This window comes from Numenius arquata, chromosome 12 (genome assembly GCF_964106895.1).
Source record: "Numenius arquata chromosome 12, bNumArq3.hap1.1, whole genome shotgun sequence".
Lineage (NCBI taxonomy): Eukaryota > Metazoa > Chordata > Aves > Charadriiformes > Scolopacidae > Numenius > Numenius arquata.
This window is the reverse complement of record NC_133587.1, coordinates 35,075,600-35,096,695: the sequence shown is the minus strand read 5'-3', so window position 1 is coordinate 35,096,695 and position 21,096 is coordinate 35,075,600. Positions and strand designations below refer to the sequence as shown.

Here is a 21,096-nt window from a genome sequence, read left to right as displayed (position 1 = left end):
GAAAAGGATCGACGAGACAAGGAGGGAAACAAACAATGAAAGTCAAATTGCAGGCTCAGTATCAAATGGACAAGGGAAAAGCATATTTTTAAATTCATTATTTTTTAAAATGAATCTTCGCCCAGTGAAAGGATACAAAATTATTATGGATTTGAGAGTAAACAATGGAGCAAGGCACACAGTCCAGAGGACACTGATTAGATACATAGGATTTAGTTTGGTGTCTGTATGCACTGCTGACAGAACCCACTTTAAATCTTTTTAACCTTTGTCAATGCCACATTTACATTTTTTAATTTAGAAAACAGGTTGCAATCAAGCCTAACACAAGAGGACTGCTAACATTTAAAAAAGCACTTATCTAGATGCAAAATATGTATTTGCAAAAATTTCAGGTTATTATAGTTGTTATGATACTAAAGATGCATTAAGAACATTCTATCCCTAATATACAGATCACACTTTCTTTAGTTGTTGTTCAATACTGTGGAACCGAATACAAAAGTATTAAGTAAAAAGATAAGGAAATGATATAGCAATGTCCTGTAAGAACAACAGATACAACATTCTATGTCTAAAATGTGATTATAGAATTATTCTCAACATTGTTAAAGCCCCAAATATCATAAAATTAAACCTTACAAGCTTGATACTTATCTAACTTATGCCACAGTAAATCAGAAACAACTTTGATGAGACTAACCCAGGGGAAAAAGGTTCTGTATTTTTTCCTTCAAGGATTTATAACAAGTAGGAGAAGGAGATGTCAAAAAAGAATATACTGTTAGACATGATCTTTTCAACTGGACTAAGGGGAAAAAATGATTTTTCAAAGCTCTGTACCTAGGTTACTATTTCTGGTTCACAGTGAAAGTTTTTGAATCTAATTTTATATCACAGTAATCATTGCCACAATTTTATTTATTGTTTGCAATGAGCACTGTTTAGTTATTTATTTATTGCACCGGGTTCTGCATACACTGCCCTAAGGGCACCTCTGTTTAAATAATGGGATGTCTCATGTGGATCTTGGTTAGGATGGAATTGCTCAGCCTCTCTTCATGCTACTAACCCAAATGCTCAAGAGAACTCCTGTCACACAAGCAGAGGTAGCCCCTCAAGGCACCAGATAAATTTAGAGTTTTTCTAGATGTCTAAGACAGCAATGTTCTTGTGTGAAAGTAACAAAAGAATCTGATTGTTTCTGTAAGGAAAAAAAAGTGTACTATAGATTATTCATAAAACCCCTACATTTCAAGGACTGACAGTGGGTAGAAACGTGATTATTCCCATCACTATGAAAGCAGATTGTCATAGTGACTCAGGGGCTTACGTGTTAATTAAATCTTTTCTCCCAAAGATGTTGGCTTAAATTTTATGGAAATGATTGGTGTCAGCGAGTGGGCTTTTACTGTAATAGCAAGTCTATGCAGTGGCACAGACTAAGTCTGCTGCATACATTGGTGTCATTTTTTTAACCAAGGGAGTCTCATTTGTAAAAGCTCAACCTCCTACTCCCTGCTTATCCCTCCTTCCCTGAAAAAGCATTCTCCAACTTCAAAAACAAGGTATGCTTCTACAAGCCGATGTGGTAACAGCAATGGGGGATGTAGTCAGAGCATTTGAATGATGGAGAGAAAATAGGAGAGAAAATGGTCTGCAATGCCATTCTTTTGCAAGCCTGATCATCCAGGAATAGTCTTAATAACTCTCATCCAATACCAAATTAAAACACATAGGTTCACAAACTCACATATAATTTATTAGGCTAAGAAATTGCCGTTCATAACAGCACAGGAAAGGTGCAGAACCAGTACTCTTTGGCACCAGTACTATCATTGATCACACTATCACATTTGAGCATTCACATTAAGAATGATTAGTTTATATCACGATATTTTCCAATATAAGTTTTTTAACTCCTTAACATTGATACATACTAGTACTGTTTATTACAGTTCTGTGGCAGTTGTACTGTAGGAGAGTTGAATATTTAAAACGTCATTTTCCACGCTCTATTTCTGCTTTGCTTTTGTTTAGTGTTGCTCAGTGTTGCATGGCTTGCACTTGTACAGCGATTGCCCTCAGCTTTGTTTACCCAGAGGGAGCACACCATTCCCACCAGCGCAGTGTTAAGCAAACGAGCCTACACGGTAACGGCACCATGCACCCACATCACCCATCTGATTTCAGGTTTATACAAGGACTGTTACCAGAAGACAACTTGCAAACATCACCTATCCTCCTGCCCATGGTCCTCCCACACGTCCCCAGCACAAGCACTTGTACTTGAGTACTTGTGGAACAGCCATTATTTGTGATCTTTCACTTACTATGCTGGATTTTCTGCTTGCTTGCTTCAGTCCTACATGGGAAGAAGTTTCTGTATTATGGAGTGGCGTTTTTTTTTATGAATGTGATTCATCTATTGATTGTGAGGGTTCAACAACTATGGAATTAATTCAAAGGAAAATGTTACATAAACCAACAAAGAAAAACAAAAAATAGTTGTTCAGTTAAGGAACAAACAACAGAAATTGCAATAGTAGAAAGAAGACTCTTTAGACAGCCCTGATGATGAAACTATTTTATCAAGGCCAAAGACTTAGAGGAAGGCTAAGGGTGGGGTACGGTTCATACTACTTTGAACTGTCAAGATGTTCCCTATATTGGGGGAGGAGAGAGGAGCCACCCTTTTTGGTGACAGTTGTTGCTGGCTCCAATTCACTCACAGCAGCGCAGCACAGAGTGAGTCTCTGGACTATGGCTCCTCAGTTTCCAGACATGCTACAACACAGGTCCAACTCATATGCACCTTCTTTTGGGAGCCTGTGATAAGACATTTCAGTACAACATGATGTAATAGTGAACCCTTAAAAGAGAAATCACAATCTAGGCCTCAAAGACACAAAACACGTACTGGGAAAAAACAAAAGGCAGCAAAAGGCACCGAGGGATGCTATTTATGCTTTGTGGGTTCTCTTGAGGCTGACCAACCCTTTTTCTGCCAAAGAAAATTAATGGCTCCTGCAGTGTCTTTAACAGTCCTTGATTTTACCACTCCATTTTATGGTTGCTTTGAAGGTTTATGATAATCTTTGATCTAGTATTTGGTCCTGGGAAGAATCAACTGTTGGATAGCATAGCAACTTTTTGCAGATGACATAGCTGTTGCCAGCTGAAATACTGAGATAGTGCTTGCTTTGGGTTTCCTATCTTTGCTCTCATTTCACTTGCTGTAGGTTTCTCTTTTGCATCTTCTTTCAAATTAACTGTGCTGAGATATGATAATAGCAGCTAAAACAAAATGTGATAGATCTCACAGTTTACCATAGTTAGTTTGGGGTCCACTTTAGGTCTCCAGCTCCAGTTTTCCACAGCTTGGAAGATGAAAAGAGAATTCAAAAGTTTAGAAAAGTCATGTAAAAGTAACTTTCTTCCATTGCTTTATCATCTAATGCCATCTCTATCTGTGAGTGCTAGCCTAAATATAATTTTTCAGTTGACAGATTCAGACCCTACTGAACCAGTAGCAAAACTGTCTCACTCAGATGCCAATCTCTATCTCATATTATTTGTAGAATATACTTTGACAGGTTAATGACAATGAAGAAATAAATGGGGAATGAAGTATAAATATTTCCTTTGGGGTTTATGTAGATATATATATAGCTTTAAAGTCTGGCAGAGTGTCATCTGCAAAATATTTCACTGCTGCTTTTGTTTTATCTCACTTTTCAGGGCACAGCTCTTGCACTAAGCTAGTTATACCTGCTGGAGCATATGGCTTATATCTCTGCTAAAAAAGCCAATATTATATGGTAGTACTACATTATCCCTTCAGATGAAATGACTCCCCAGTTCAGTGTAAGACTGATGTCATGATTAAACATCATGACACAAGCATGAAAACTTCCTTAACCCTTTTAACTACATAAAAAATAAATAGTCTAATCCATACCTACTTGTCCGAGCTAAAATAGTCACAAGCCAATCAGCCCCTTATAACTTCATCAGGAGGTTTGTCTAACAAAAAAAAAAGAAAGCAGATCTAGGCTACAAAGCTATTTTATTTAGAGACAAATTCAAAATGAAAGTACAGGAACAAATATCTCGACTTTAATGTGAGCTGCTAAGAATTTCTGAAAATAGTGTAATCTATTTAAACGCTCAGGATGGAATTTTGGACCCCAACTTTATGTAATTGTTAAAACTTTTCCACAAAGTGTACTGGACATTGGTGAAAATTATATTATGTATTTTCCAATATCTAAATCCCTCCCAGTGAGGGAGCCGAAAACAGAAATATTTTAAGGAATAATCCACTTACAGAGGCAATTTAAACAACAGAACATTGGATTAATATCTTTCTCTGCTATTGTCTATTGAAGATTTCACTTTCCATTTGCTCAATTTACAAGAACAATACAGTGATGAGGAGTCATTTCTAAAATCTAGTTCCAGAAAGTTGGCACAACTTGGAACAATCACATTAAGTCATTTTTTTCTCAGTCACTGCTAGAAAATGTATAGAATTTGCTAGTCATTCTTTTAATCTGTCTATACAATCCCACTGTCTTCAGTGGTTTTATATAAATCTGGGGATATCTGTTGCTGAATGAATTATGAATGAGGAACAGAATGTGTTTTCATCTGGAAGAGGCCTATCATGACCCTTAATTTCACCATCTGTAAAAAGAAAAAAATGATACCAACTTTCTATGTAAGATGCCTAGTATTTTTATATAAAAGACTATTATTATGTGACTTGCATCCCTTTTGGATCCAAGAATAGAAAAAGCAGCACTACTGACTGTCTCTAAAGGCTATATATATTTCTCCCTACCAAGTATAAAGAGGTTGTAGTAGTACAGACCATGTACACAAAAATTAACTTTTAATTATAATGAAAATGAGGGAACATTGCCCTGCAAAATATCTTCCTCCAAACTTTTCCAACAGAGGGGATCTGTCTGATTTTAGAGCACATCTGACTGATTTTAGGGCATATTTAGATCACCTAGATCCAGGTGAAGACAACTTCTCCCTCTCTGGTGAGTTAGCACCTTGCTAAATGCCTGCTGCAGGCAAATGGAGCAGGAGGCCAGAGTCTTATGAACCAGATGTGCCTCATGAATTAGACCCCTCCAACCAAAGAGTTGTACTGAATATTGGATGCTGATCTCAAGACCAGTTCAGCTGCAATTATCTGAACATTGCTAGAAACGGGTGCCATGTTTCCAAGAAATTCCCATGATAAACTACAATCTGATGACTAAGAACAACCACTTTGAATAATGGATTGTTTATTTTTGACCTGGACCTAATGATTTATGCATTCAAGGCTCAAATCTTCCCCTTCTGGTTAAAGAACAAGAAGGAAACATGTAAATGAAGGAACAGGAGGAGTTCTGTGGGGAATGACACTGGCAGCATGGCCAGCTTTGCATGCTGAGCTAAATGGAGCTCAAACTCTAATAAAAGCCAGTGGGCAATGTCAAAGGGAACAAGAAGAAAACAGAAGTAAACAACGATGAAAACTATATGTTCTGCATTTCCCAACATGCCTGTCAAAACAATCCTGTAAATTGATCCATCTTGGTAGGAAAAATCTGATCCAGTTATACAGATGGCTTGATTGCTAGCATTTGCCAAGCCTGCTCCCAGCCCAAGGAGAGCAACATGTAGCTCAATGTTACACTGAGGTTATGTCAGTCTCACAAGCAGTTGCTCTCATTTGCTTTTCCTCCTCCCTATTGCCAAGTGTCTTCGGAAACCCACTTACTGAACTCTGAAATGCTCCCTTCGTGCCATCATTCAAATTATGTATTGTCTTTACCAGACTGTACCTAGTGCCCTTCCAATACTCTGTTTAGCAATTGTAATGCAGCACTATAATGGACATCCAGTCAGCCCTGTCAGATTAGTTCAATTGAATCATTTTCTGCAAAAATGAAGAATAATCTACAGTACAGAAATAGGTCTGACATTGGGAATTGCACTCCTTAAACCTAAATGTCAGTCTAATCCCCAGTGAAATCTTAAGTAAGGTAGGGTTCAATCCGCCTAAAATTTGCTTAAATGGGGACACAGGCAACGGAGGCCAGTTGGACCATTTTTAAGAGTGCCAAGCACTGCACTAAAATTGCAAGGTGTTTCTCTACAGCCTGAAAGTTGCTCAGTGCTTAACTACGGCCCTCCCAGCAATATCGGAAATCACATTTCTGAGGAGATAAGTGTCACTTTCACATCCAGCCTCTCTTTTGCTATCCAAAGTCAAGCACAGTGGCATCTCCACTCCACCTATTTCCCCTGGAGAAGGTCCAAAATTTTGGCTACACCTGTGTTCAGCTGTAGTAGTACTGAGTTCACATTTCAACCAGAGGAAGGTAGAACCTAAGCCAAGCACTTAGGACTTTTTTTTTTTGGGGGGGAGACATTTTTTACTTAGACTAAGGTTTACTTTAAAAACACTTTCAATATTTACTAATGTAAAATGCCTACATGCTCAAAAAGTAAGTTTGGACTAGTAGTCTTCATTCCTCCTGAGTGCTGGAAGTTAAGAATTATGTTTTCTCTTGCATGTTGTCTATCTTCCTCCATTTCTTTTATACCTGAAGATGAACCACTGGGCTTATCAAGGGGACAGTGTTATTGCTCAGGGCTGGTACATAAAGCAGTCTTCTAGGATGTGGGAATTAAAACTGCTTAGACTAACTTCAGTAAGTTCTCTCCATCTCCTGCTTCGTGAATTTTAAGATGCATTCCATAGTTTAAAATCATTATTTAAGAAAGTTCCACTTGGCCATGTTTCAATAATGTCTCTGTGCACCAACATTAAGATGGCTTCCCCTCATCGATAGGGAAATTGTATCACTTTCGTAACAGCTAGCAAAGTCTCCTTAGCACTGCAAATCAAAAGCTAAACTAAAAAAAAATTATCTAAGTTCAGAAATATGGGTCTGGAATACCATATGGAGTACTTTAGAGAGTCAAATAAAGAGGACACCTTTAAGATGAATAAAGTTTCTTTTTTCTGGACTAGTTTTCTCTGGTAAAACCATTTGGCAGCAGCATGGGCATTGATTAGGCTGCAGGCAAACCCTCTGCTGATGGGAAGCTGGGAGCAGCAGCCCAGCCAGCTCCAGCACAAGCTGCCATCCTCCCTCCAGGCCTGGAAAAGAGGAGATATATTGGTGACAGGGCTCACGCTGAGGTGTATGGAAGTATTTCAGAGCTTCTTTAAAAGGACTTACAGATAGGCTAGGACCTGTCTGCTTATTATTTGTTCTACTGAATGAAAATTTTAAAATCCAGTAGAGGGGTCTATTTGAACAGGTGAGAGTAGCCTCAGCAATTTTAACCACCCACCTTCATGGACCAGTATTAGGCCTGATTCCTTTCACACCGTATCTCCACTCCCAGCACATTGCTTGGAAAGGAGGAGCAGAGGAGACAGAATGCCAGGACTCAAGCGCTGCCTCTCCATGGGCAAGGGGCTCGTGCACACCAGCTATGACTGCTTTGCCTGCTAAAAGCAGTCAGGAGGAAAGGGTAAAGAAGGGGAAAGCAATTTCCAGTTCCTGTTACTGGGATCAAGGAGTGAAAAGAGCAATTGCTGAGGGGAGCACATCCCCAGCAGTATGCACTAACCCCAGACCTTGTGTCAGTTCTCAGCACCAGCCACCAGCACAAGACTGGAGGTTATTCTAAATCACCTCAGACATGCTACAGCCTGATTTTCTTAAGCCAGCTGTAAAAACAGGGAAGTCCAAAAATGAGACCTAAAAAATAAAATAAAGTCCAAGATAATTCTGGAAAAGTTCTGAAGGAGGGTGACAGAAGTGGTCAGCTGATATACATCTCTGTAAGGACTACCTAAGGAGCAGTCTACCCTGGGAAAAACAACGCTGTGACAGACAGAAACCATTAATTCCTTATTTTGTTTTTTTTTTTTTTGGCTCTTGGGCACCATCATGTTCACACTGCTAAAAAACAAGAAAGACAGGTGTTAAAAAAGTTGTCCAGCAACAATATTCAACACTGACCTCAATTCCCTGAGGAAAAACTTAAAAGGTGTGAGGATTGCTAGGAAATTGCCAGTATTCAGGCAGTTGTCCAAAACCCAGTCAAAAAGTAGCAGAGTACCCATATTCTGCGCCAGGAGTACTAGGAACACCTGACCAAATAAATGAGAATATTATACATGAGAAGATCAGATTCCAACTGAGTCAGTATCTGACTCCAGTGGTCAGATAAAAGAATGATGCGGTTTTATCCCTACATGAACCTCATGAAAGACACGAATCTCTTGTTTCCAGACTGGGATGATAATCTCAGCCATGCACTCTGTTGCCATGCTCACTCGCTGCACTGCAGCCTAGGCAAAGTGCAGAGATCAGAAATCAGCCCCTCATGCCTTACACACTGCAGCAAGAGTATTCCTTCTAAAAAGAAATATATAAGATTATAGTATAATTCTACAAACAATCAGTTAATGTGATTATGTATATGTTCATTACTTCTAAAAATCTCCTTTTAAAAAATCTCCTGCTGAACTCTTGACTTCAGCAATATGTATTAGACTAGTTTGTGTTTTAGAAATGCATTGCAGGGAAACTGGCCACCTACTTCAGTATTTGCATGCCTTCTTTTAAATTTTCAAGTCTGAACATGTGTGCCACCGTAACAAGGGTAGGATTCGTGTATCTAAACACAGCAAATCTTTTCTTCAAAATTTTCCACAGCCTCAGAGCCCAGACTATGAGGAGTTTTAAGAATATCTTTTCTTTTTTTTTTTTTCTAAAAAGGACTATTTTTGCTAATGTCTATTATTCTGTCACACTTATTCCAACTGAATTTCATCTACCATTGTGCTCCTTAATCCCTCAATGTATTTAAATCCATCTGGAATTTTTCTAAATCCTCCATAGTTCTTCCTAACAGAGACAATTTGCCCATGGGGTACCACTAATCTCTCTACATGCTGGGAGGCAGCAGCTCATGACGAATCTTCCTCTCCTATCTCATAACCAGTTCTTAATCCCCAGTGACACCCTGGCCCTTGCTCTGTGACTCACTCTCCTTAAAGTCAGTATGAAGAGCATCCCGTTTATCTCCTGTTGATTTGAAGGGTAGGTACAACTTGCAGTTTTGCTGCAACAGCAGCTTTTCTCCCGAGAGACTCTGATGTATGTCATCAGAAGGTGCTTCACTCCTGAGGCTCTTCCAGGTACGGTGCTGCCACGAAGCAGAAAAGAGGGTCCCTGGTGCTGCCTCCTGGAGGCTGAAGCTCAGTGGCCTTCAGATATAAATAGCCAAGATTTAAAATGTGAACAGTAGCTTATCATTGATGTGGTCTCAGAGTCAGTGACCATAGCACTTCTTCAGCTCAGAGAAACTGAAAACAACGCCAGAAAAGCCTTTGTTTTAAGGACACAGTTAAATTTGTTTCCTTCTCTCTTTTTTTTTTTTTTCTGCTAAGATTAGTAAATATTTTAACAAGTAACATGATGGGAAACTCAGTTACTGAGGTATGAAATAGAAGAAAGTGAACCTCTTTGTGTGCAAATTTCAGTAGTAACTGAACTATGGAAGAGTTGCTGATGCCATCACTAAACAGATGTAGCTTTACCAAGGTTCCTCAAGAGATTTTCACTCCCCTCTTCCAAACTGACTCCTGTCTCCTGGCAACTGGCTTCACGGTACTTTCTAGCACACCAAAACCACTCTTGTCTGACCTGAAAGGTTACTTACCAAAGGTGGCTGATTTAGCTGCTGGCTACCAACATCTGAGCCACATGCCCTGCAATCCGGAGCAAAGAGGGAATAAATAGTGCGTGGTGTCCACTATACATGCTCCATGAAGGAGTGACTGCTCCTGCCACCTTAGGTAGCACACGGGATGTCAGAGAATTCACGGCAACAGAGTGACTTGACTCCCATTCTCATCAGGTTGGCAACCACCAGCATAAAGCTATGGAATCTGGACACCTTCAACTCCTACTTCTCTTTTTCTAGACACAAAGGAAATTTCACTCATCACAAGAAAGATGCATATCATCCATAAAATGGAGAAGAAACTGAGACATTAGAGTGGTTTGCTCCAGGTCAAAAGGATGTAAGTGGGAGGCAAGGACTACTGGGAACATTGTAACACCAAAGTAATTTATGGTATTACCATGAAATACTTTCTGAGCCTACCAAAGCTAAAAAAAAAACATTTAGACACCAAAATTGTATTTATTTCTCTTGTCTGGAAGTGCCCCTGAGAGTAACTCATCTGATAATCTATAAAGAAAGTCCTGGGCACTGATGCTTCAAGTCCATGGTGTTACAACCTGCCTTGTCTGTCTGAGTTTGAGTCTTTTGTCCGTGTTTCAGTATAGTTTCATATATCTTGAAGTACATATCCCCAGTAAAAATTTAGAAAAGGAATGTATTTCACCACTAAATGGATTTAATTTGGTTTTAACAGGGCATGTGCCTTAGATTTAGTTAAATAATGATTAATTCTGTAAATGGTTCACATTTATTCAGGATTCATGAAAGCAACCAAATAATTTCTCAGCACAGAGCTACTCACAGGATTGCTTGAGAGCTGCCCGATTTCATAGCCCTGTCATCCTAATCATTTTAAGAACGCTGCAATTTTATTGCATTGGGCTGCAGTTTCATATTTCTATGCTTGTTTCCTCAAAGGCTTTATTAGCCATAGAACCTTTTTAAGCCTACTCCTATTTTGACAGCTCAGCAAATTCCCACTTCCCGTAATTTTTTCCCCTCTTTTCCCACCACCAGTAAGTGTGAATTTAAACCTCTTAATACAGACAGAGTCAAGTCCAGACCAATTTGTAACACAGATGACACTTGGTAAAAATCAATGGCAGTGGGCAGGCTATGAAGGTCAGAGGAGATAACAGCATCATGGAAACACGAGAGTGATAGAGAAGTCAAGAAGGAGCAACTCTCCAGAGTTGTAACGGAAGTGTGACACTTTGCCAGCCTGTACTTGGATTACTTCAAACACGCACCACCTCCAGCTGTGTTAATAGCAACAAATTCATACAGATGCTTTGTCGCTAGCAGAAGCATGGAAATAATGGCAATAATTTGTGCCATAATTGTGATATCCTCCTTTCTGAGACTAAAATGGACCCCACCAAAGTACTCCCTAATGCATTTTAAGCTGAATGTTAGAAACAGCGCTGGAGTCCACCTATCATGAAGCCTGAATCTCTGATGCAAAAAAAAGCTTTGAAAATGCAAAATTGTTCCTTCATATCAAATTGCACTTTCATACAAGTAATTAATAAATGAGATTGAGGACAACTGATGATACACATTTTAGTGTAGTTCCAACTTCTTGTTCTTTCCTTTCATTCATATCTTCCCTCTTCCTTCAAGGCAGCTTAAAACACAGACCAATTTATAATGCAAATGGTTTAAATTAAAAACGAAAAGAATATCCAACAACCTAGTGTTAAAAGAAAGAAGTTAAAGAAAGACAAAAAATTCTGTAAGAGATCCCAAATTTAAAAATTTTAAAACTAACTTTTTATAAAAATCATTCTCTACACTATTAAGAAATTCACCCTAAATTTATTTCTATAGCAGACATACCTAGTCTTTAGATTGTGACATACCTTCTTCAAACTAGTGCCAGTGGAAATCCAGAATATCTATTTGAAAGAAAAAATAAAATATTTGTTCTGATTTATTCTCTGTGGTCTGAATTAGTCCTCACTGATTTTCTACCTATGAAATTTCATTTGCATGAAATAAAATTAATTTCAAGTGAGATTAAAATTACTTCATTCTAATTGTTAGTGTTCAGGCATTTACATCACGTATGTGTTATCTGAGTTAAGAAATTAAAAAAATTTCAGGTGTGAAAATTAAATGATGGCATTTTTATACTTGAGCTTCCCAGGACTGGGCAGAACAGGACTGATAAAAAAAGTACTAGCAGATAATAGACTGCATTATGATTCAGTTTGCTGCATTCCCAAGAACCCTGATCTTTGGCTTTCTCCTTCTCATTCATTTCAAAAGCTTAAATTTCATCACTCTCTTGTAATGAACTAAATGGTAACTACCCGAAAAACACTGTGATACACTAAAAGTATTGACCATATGGTATTGTGAGATATTGCAGCATCTCAGGGTTTTAATGACTACCACTGTTTATAAAAACAAAGCACAGCTCCCAGCTGCATCTCTAGTTTGGGAATACGCAACGTGCAGCCTCAGCGACTAGAGACCCATGGCCTGGGGACAGCAGAACAACCTGAACTTGCTCACAGAGAGCTTATGGAGTATCTGCACCAGCTGCTTTCCTGAAAGAACCAGTGTGCAATACTCAAACAAGGGATGATAACGTAGCACAGAAGGCATGGAAAGACAGGAATGGGAATGTCTGTTCTGGGAAACTAGGCCAACAGCCATATCTGTTCAGCTACGTGGAGAGATACAAATGTGAGCTAGTCCTTGTGGCTCTACTGGGGACTCCAGACGTGCTCCTATGTGTTCCTTACCCATTGCCTTTCATTGATTTAAGGGATCTGAGTGATTCCTTGTCATTACTGTTGCTAGTGTGACAGATCGGCTGGTCACCAGCTAAAACAATTCAAAATTTTTCTCTGAATGTTCCTCTAAAAGTAAAAATGAAGAGCTAGTCCTGATAGAAAGCAGAGGAAAATATCTGGGGAAGTGAAGCCCTAAGGGGAGGGAAAGATGGACCCCTGGAAGGACTCTTCTCTTGTAGAGTGATCTACATCAGCAGGTGAGAATCATATTCCAGGATAATATAGTTCCACGGATTTTGGAAGCACAAAAGCTGAGGACAACAGAAGTAGAACGGACTATAATCTTGTCTCTGCACATACAAAAGAAATTCAAAATATTCAAAGCTGAATTATTGTATTGACAAAAAAGGAGACGTAAATATTGCTGTCTGGCAAAGCTACAGTAACTGTTGTTTTTCTCTTATTTTCTTGTGCAAGAATAAATAAGCATGAAACATAATTTTCCTATGGGAATATATAATATCGGAATTAAGGCACTGAAGCAATAATGTGGGGGATATGATCTCTGTCACTCTCTAAGTATCACAAGGAATCTGGAGGATTAAGGAGGGAAAAATGATTTTATGTCTAGAAAACTCTAGGGAGCGCAAATAATTACATGTGAAGAGTTACCCAAAGAAGATTCTAGATTTACGTCTCTCCACCAGTTATGGTGCTGAGACAAAATGACAGAATTTTCTCTACTGGATAAACTCATAGGCAAGTATTTTCCTGCTGTATTATTTAGGTAGGGGCTCGAGCTATGATATCAGAAGCAAAACTTTTGGCTTTAAAATCAATGATAGATATTTATGGAACTTATTTATACAAGGGTAGAGACTGCTAGGGAAAGTGACAAAGTGAGGGATAAAAATTTTACATTTAACCTCCTATTTAATGCAAGTAATGCTGTCCCTTGCTGATTTTAACATACTTCAGAAGCAAGAGCTTTCCTGGTTTATGTATGTTTATAATTTCTTTGAGTTTTTTAAGCTAGTTGTAGAAGTTAAGAGAAGAATATGCACAAATCTTTTTCACTTGATAAATTGCAGTTGCAGGTAGAATAACAATTTCAAAAAGGACACCGAGATATGCAGAGAAGGTCAAACCAGTGTTTCTGTTTGTATATATGTATTAAGGCACAGGAACATTTTGTTGTTATTTTCTAAAAAAGAGCTGAAAAGCTTCATGGAATACAAAAGCTCAGCTTCTAAGAAACATCAAGACCTTCTAGTAACAAAGAACAATAAAACCTATCAGCCCTGTTTCATTGCTGTAAATATTGTAATTTATTTTCTCTTATTTATTTTAAACTTCATTTTTAAATGCAATTAAATTGCACTAAATATTTTAACCTGGTAGGGGAAACAGATAATGAAAATCATAAAAATACAACTCTTTAATGATTTGCCTAGGAAAATAGAAAACTTGGGGAATAAACCAAGAGTTCTGTACAACCCAGTTTCAAGGTCCTAACCTGTACGTCATCCTGTGGAAAGTAATCATTATATGCAAAGCAGTATCATTTATCACCTTTGCAAAGGTGGAGAAATAGTATCAAGCGTTTGGAATTAACCTAACCCTTCAGCATGTTAAATGTGTCAGACTAATCATATTTCATAGCAACTTTATACTATGAACACAAGAACCATTTTCAGTTTTTTCACAGTATCTAAGCAGAATACCAGCTACCTCAAATGCATAGAAAGGCATGTATGATCCAATTAAGTTAACATGTTGTGAACAGATTTACAGCCTCTATAATTTTACATAGACTGTCTGGAAATGAGAGTTAACATATGACAAAACGTGAAATATCCAGGAATTGACTAATACAACAATGCCAGGAGTTGGCTCACAAGCTGACAGAGCTGCCATGAGCTCTCTGTGATCTTGTATTGTTATGAAAAGCTTCAAGCACATGCATTGTGATAAATCACAAAACAGGACAGGTTCCTCTGCACTGGGAGTCCAAGCAAGGCTTCAGAAAAGCATGACTTGACTTTAAAGCTCGAAAGACTATGATAAGCAGTGAAAATAGATGAAATTTCTACTCTCAAATTAAGAATTTTCTTAGTGCATTTAAGTCTAACTACCTAATCTCATGTTCAAGAAATTGCACACCAGCTTGACTGTTTAAGCTGCTAAGCATGCAGCAGCTTGCATTTAGTTTCACTGGAGGTGGCAAGAACTACATGTTCTGGAAAGTCAGGCTTTGGGTTTCCTCATGAGGGACTCAGGAGGCTAAACATTGTTTAAATGTTTTGATTGTGGGATCTTGGCCCTCAGCTTAGAGCATATTCTGGCAGACAAATGGGAGTGCTGGCATTATTTCCAACTAAAAAAAAAGTTTTCCATACTTGAAGAACTAGAAGTTCAGAGAATAGGAATAGTTCTTTGGTCCAAAGGTAGACTTCTCTGATTTGAGAGCTCACATTGATGTATGCCCTCTATAACAGAGAGGTATTTTATAAGTATGTCCAAAGTAGCATACAAATGAAAACAAGATCCTGTAGATAACTTTGTTTTGTAAGATTGTTTTAGAATTTCAGAGCTAAAATTAGTAGAAACAGTTCCGAGCAGCTACATTGAGAAAGAAACAAACCTCTTTCACACAAATCCTACGGTGGTAGAATACAAATTTTTTGAGGGAGAAAAGAGTAAACAAAGTAAATCACCCAATTTGATTGGTTTCTCAGCATAATAAAGTGCTGAAGCAGCACAGTGGAGGATTTGTTGGACAATTTTCTACACTGAAACTGTCAATTCATTCCGAAGCTTAGCGCTGATGGATATTATGGATTGGTATGGATTGCACTGCTCCAACCATCTGAAAGGTCACTCGACAAACACAGCAGGAGTGACCTATTGTTCTTGCCATTGACAATCAGACTGCCATTTTGACAAGTCTTTAAACTATCACAAATCTTTTCTTCAAGTATTACATGGAAATGTTTATCTTTGCTTTGTGGCACAATTAAAAGCTGGCATCTTAGGAGTTCACTGAAGCAGTCTTAATATCTCCTTGGGTCAGACTTGCAAAGCCATGGAAGCCTGAGAATCTAATAGTGAATGCATCACCCCTGACATCTGTCAACTATACCACCGAGTATAATCTTTTCAGTTCCATTTTCAGATGAGAAGGTGAAAAGAACTCAAGCTATTATCCCCAGTGTACAAATATGTTGGAATACTTCCCTTTCTCACCATAGACCACTGTTTCAGCTGTAAAAATGAAGCTTCGCTGCTCCAAAACGTGGCCAATAAAAATTGATGGATTGAAACTATGTCTTATTGCTTTATGGGGGAAGAAGAAAAACACACAAAGTTAGTAGTATTGGAAAATAAGTACCTTTCATATTGGTACGATAAATAAGTGCCGTTCATATTTTGGAATTTCATTTTGTGTGCACAAGTCAAGAGTGGATTAAAAAAACCCACCTAAATCATAATTTTAAGTTAGTAATCTTAAATGTGCTAATTGCTGCAAGAAAGGTACTTCACATATGAATTAGTCTGACTCAGGCTGTTCGAAAGATATATTTCATGCATACCTTTAGCTCCAGCTTCCTCTCTATTCAAAATAGAGAAATTTAAAAAAGCATAAAGGTCTAAATGCAAAATATCAAAGATCAGTTGTGAAATCAATTTCCTGAGTACTCATAGAGTACAATCACCTCTCAAACAGGACTGATTTTAGACTGACATAATTAAAGATCTGACTAGGAATAGGTCCAGCCCCTTTATTTCACTGTATGAATATAACATGCACGTATAGCTATATATAAATGGGTGGCATGCACTTAAGCCATTTATTAATACTATTTATTTACTGCAAATAGCGAGTAAGTTTTTTAGCACAAAAACTTAACGAAGCTTAATAAAGAAATGTTCCTTAAATGGACATTAAAATTTCTCTTCTGTGCAGTGATAGTTAAAAAAACATCCCTTTCTCTATCCTCTCTCCCCCAAGAAAAAACTCAATTACAGCAACATTCATGAAAAGAAGTCCTTACTGGAACTCTCAGCTACACTGATCCAATTGCTCTCTAAGGATACTTTATGTACTAAAGAAATGGTTGTGGGAAACATTAGTACACAACAGATCCCTCAGCTGCTGTAGAAAGTATTTCACTGTTCCTGCAGAGTGGACAAGTCCATTTTTAGCATACCGAATTTCCTGAACAGGTTTTGTTGTTCTTATAAAATTCCAGAATATATAAAGATTTTTTTTTTTTTTTGCAAAATATGGGGTTTTCATTTTATTCTTACATTTCAGATAGATCTATTCAAAACAAACAAGTTTAGCAACAAAAATTAAACCAGTATATTTTGGAGTATGAAATGTTGAGAGGGTCAAATCACTGAAGAGTTATAAGTCACTGGCTGAAAACCCTGAACCAAAATCTGTTTACTGTAGATCGAATGCAACATAATCCTGGTACAAAAGGAATTTTTCTTTAGTTCAACTCAATCAGCTAAGTCTCATTAAAAATTAACTCATTTCAGATTAGGAACTGAAAACAAGCATGAAAGCTTATTCTCATCTCTACGGTGACTTTGGAGAAGATGACATCTAGTTGTACTCAAAGTGCTAAGAATGTAGTGAGGACTTATCATCTAAGTTTTCTGAATAGTATGTGCTTTGTGTAATGAGCTGGTTACCATTAAAAACTAAAATTGTTTTGATAAACATATTTTTGCATTCAAACCATTTGAAGTAGTTTCATCTAACTCATTTCAAATTTTTTTCCCCCATAATTTCTGAGCATTTTTAACAACATCCCAATGTTTATCTAAAAGTATCTTGTCCCAGAGTTACTATAATTGTAATAAGATAGTATATTAGAAAAGTATATTTTTCTTTCTGGTATTGAAAACAGTAAAGAAGCTGAACAAATCCATGCTAAATTGTATTTGTCTATATGGAGTCATCTAGGATCAAGAACCTTTGGGCAAATGACTCTCTTCAGCAAGTTTCATTGAATAATAACAGACATAATTCAGGGAAAATCCATCAGCGGGGAACTAGTTAGGGAGAAAAGCAGGTAAAATGGCACAGTGAAGAATATACACGCTGTGACGACTGAAAGTCAGAATGTCTCCCATTACCCAGAACTGTGAAAGCTCTAAGCTTTTAGAGAATTTATGAGCCAAATAAGTCTGGATGGTCAAGGGAGATGGTGTCATTAAGATATTGTTGAATATAAAGCTGCCTTCCAGACTGATGTGAGTTAAAAGGCCCTGGGGAAGCAGCACTGAGCAGGGGAAAAACTGACTTCTACTGCTTCACGTAGTATTCTTAGGCAGGAACCAGGAGGTGGGTTAAACTAGGGTATACCATCAACTTCTGGTAGACTGTTTTCAAAAACACGGAAGGTGACTCCTGAATGTCTCCTTGAAAAAAAGCAAGCAGTAATGCAACCTACCTGAAGGACTAAGGTATGACCTAGACAAAAAACTGGAATACTCTGTAATAACTAGCTTTCTCCCGGAGCAGGTTCTTGAGAACAGTAAGCCTGCTACAGGAACCAGTCAACAAAAATGAATGGTACAGGAAAAAACCCTGAAAAGTGTAATTGCAAAAGCAACTTACAACTGGTTCATTAAATCCAAAGCATTTGGTCATTAAATAATGATTAACAGTTGTTACTGACACATAGACATGTTAACAGAAGTATGAGGACCTCAAATCATTTGGGAATTCCCTTAAAGCAAGTACTCCAAAACTCCCCAAAGATCTTTTCTAAATGCTGGAGCTGGGTTTCTCTAGAAAGTAACAAATTTTAACACTAAAATGGTAAAAATAAAACTCAGAACGAGACATGATAGCAATGCAAGGATCTGTTAACGTAACTCTCATCCCCACTATGTCCTCACAAGGTGAGCCCTTTCCTTCAACAACTCTCATTCCAGTAACTAAGTAACTTTTATTTTCTGCAGGGTAACCTCTGAATCCTTATGAAATATATACCTTCCATTATCTCTGAAGAGTGGGTGTTTTCTCCCCACATTTTTGAGAAGCCTCTGTCTCTCTGTCCCTGATGTTTGCAGGCTATCAAGACTCAGCTTTCACTCTCTTCTCTTCTGCCTTTCCCTCTGTGCACCTTATAAAATCTCTGCCCCCAAAATGGCATCCTTTCTTTGAGATCCCATCTTTCCCAAGTGTAGTCTCTGGGAAAAGGTGAACAAGAAGTTGTCCTCTGACATCCAGTCACATGCATTTCAAAACAACACGGTGTAGTAAAATCAAGAATCCTCCACAGTTCTATTGCCTTTGGTCCCATTAATAAGTTTGAGACAGTCAAAAGAATCAATCCATGCTACAGAAGTTTCTGTCTCAGTTTCTCTAAAATATCTGGGCAGAGATTTGTAAGCCCATCCTAGAAACTCCTAATTTCTCACAGAAGATGAGTCGGGATTACTAACGAGATATAACATTGTTCTCACAGGGGAGGAAAGGATGTAAAAGCGCCCACATCATTCTAAACTCCAAAATGTTCCTATAATAAACTGTGTATCACTAGGGGAAAAAAAAAAAGCTGTCTTTTGAAAGTATAGTATTAAATGTCAAATTCATTAGTGACATGACCTGAAATCATTAGGTCTTTCTTTCTAATCTAGCTGCATATATGATGTTTGGATTCCTATATGTGTTATTTTCAGATCAAAATGAAACCACAGAGAAAATATTTTGCTTTGTTATTGTGTGTCATTTTTTGAAAGAATGACTCAGGCATTGATATTTAGGCTACTTTCAAGTCAAATATTTAAAGCCCACATCCTACCCATAAGTACACTTACTGACATATTGGAAGGTCACTGGAACATGAGAAGACAGAGAGAGGTCTAAGCAAAAGACCTACAAACTAAATATCTTCCGCAGTGGAGGAAAGGCAACTGTAAGAAAATGAAACTGTTTCCTTGTATTTTCATCAAAGTACTGAACAGGTTCCAAGCAGTTTCAGATCTATTAAAAATCAGGCCTGTGGCATTTTCCTCTTGTACATTCATATTTCATTAGGTGCAATGACTTTATCTTTTTTCCAGTTAAAAATGCCATTCAAATTGGCTGCTGTACTTACTCTTTCGCTGTGACAACATAGCCGTATCCTTTCTCCTCAGAAGATTTCACTTCAAGCTGTAAGCCTTGTCCCGTATTTTTCTGAGGCTCTTCATAGGAGTTTCCATCCTGCCTTAAAGTGTTCTTAATCCAGTAGCGGGTCTTGCTTGGGTCTTCAGAGTCAGATTCACTATTCTTTGCAGCTGTCAGTTCCCTTGAGAAAGTCTCACTTTTTACATTTTCCACACCAGCTTTTACTTCTTCTGAGGAAGAGTCAGCGTCTTCAGATTTCTTGGCTTCTGTCTTAGTAGATTCTTCAGGCGTAAGGTCTTTAGGCATACTGTCAGGTAATGCATTCTCATTCAAGAAGTTGACTAGTTTTACAGTGTTCTCCTGTATTAAAAGAATATTATTATTTTTAAAACTAAACACAGGAATGTTATACTGAACCAAACCTGGATATAGTCTTTCAAACTCTTATTGGTATAGTAGAGTCTATTCATGCAAATGTCACATGGTCATTTTCTTAATTTCTATATGCAGCCAGACTATGTAAGAACATGACGTTTATTCAGCAATAATAAAAGAGTATTAAATTATGCCACTGTATTTTTCACTAGTTTTAATAAGGGCAAAGAAATTTTATCGTTAACAGTTACTTCCTCAAATACCACAGAATCTAGATAGCCTTTTCTCTGGCTTGAACAGCTAGAAGAAAATGCTGATGATACTTTCATAGTGTTCATTTTCGTGTGTCTGTGTGTTTAAGTATTGATGAGAATGAAACTTTGCTATTGGGTCTCACAAGTCATACCACAGGAAAGGGAACAGATATTATGTGACTAATTATGTTTCACTTAGTTATCTCTAGATATTGTGTCAAACTGTTTGCAAGTGATCCACTAAGCTAAACATATGATCGTAGAATATGTCTGTCTAATAAATTGAAACAATAAGCAAATGAGCAAAAGTCAAAAAACATACCTGGAAAAATTAGTTTTCTAGTTTCATTATATATGCTTATTGCAACCAAGCATTTGGGAGGAAATCATGGCTAATGGGCACTTTGTGCTCTGTGTCACAATATATTCTTTTGTATCACATCCCCTATTCAAGCTGTCACTAAGAAATCCGTACAAGGGATTCTCTGTAAGTCTATTGTGAATGTAGTGCTTCTCTCCTTGAAGAATTTTATGTGGATGGTTAAAGCTCCTGCCAAATTGTCCATTTTTGTGTTTTCCTTGCTTGGTAGAAGGGCAGCTAAAGAGATTTTACTGGGAACGTAAGAGGGTTTGCCCATTTATAAGTCTTGCAGCGTTGGCTTTTGATAGAGTATATAGTAGGAGAAGTTTCATGGCAGTTTTAAAAAATATTTCTTTGACATTTTTCTGCTCCATGCAACCCAGAAAAAGAAAGTTGAATATACTTCAAAAATGGATGAATATTGGGCAGAAGTCTATAGGATAT

At 37.7% G+C, this 21,096-nt stretch overlaps 1 protein-coding gene across 1 annotated transcript in view; it reads right to left on the bottom strand.

Moving 5' to 3' along the window:
- The window catches only part of PTPRN2 (protein tyrosine phosphatase receptor type N2), a 654,118-nt gene that overhangs the window by 372,296 nt on the left and 260,726 nt on the right, over positions 1 to 21,096 (bottom strand). The window contains 1 exon segment of the mRNA XM_074157635.1: positions 19,652 to 20,022. Within this exon segment, the coding sequence (XP_074013736.1) occupies positions 19,652 to 20,022 (371 nt within the window).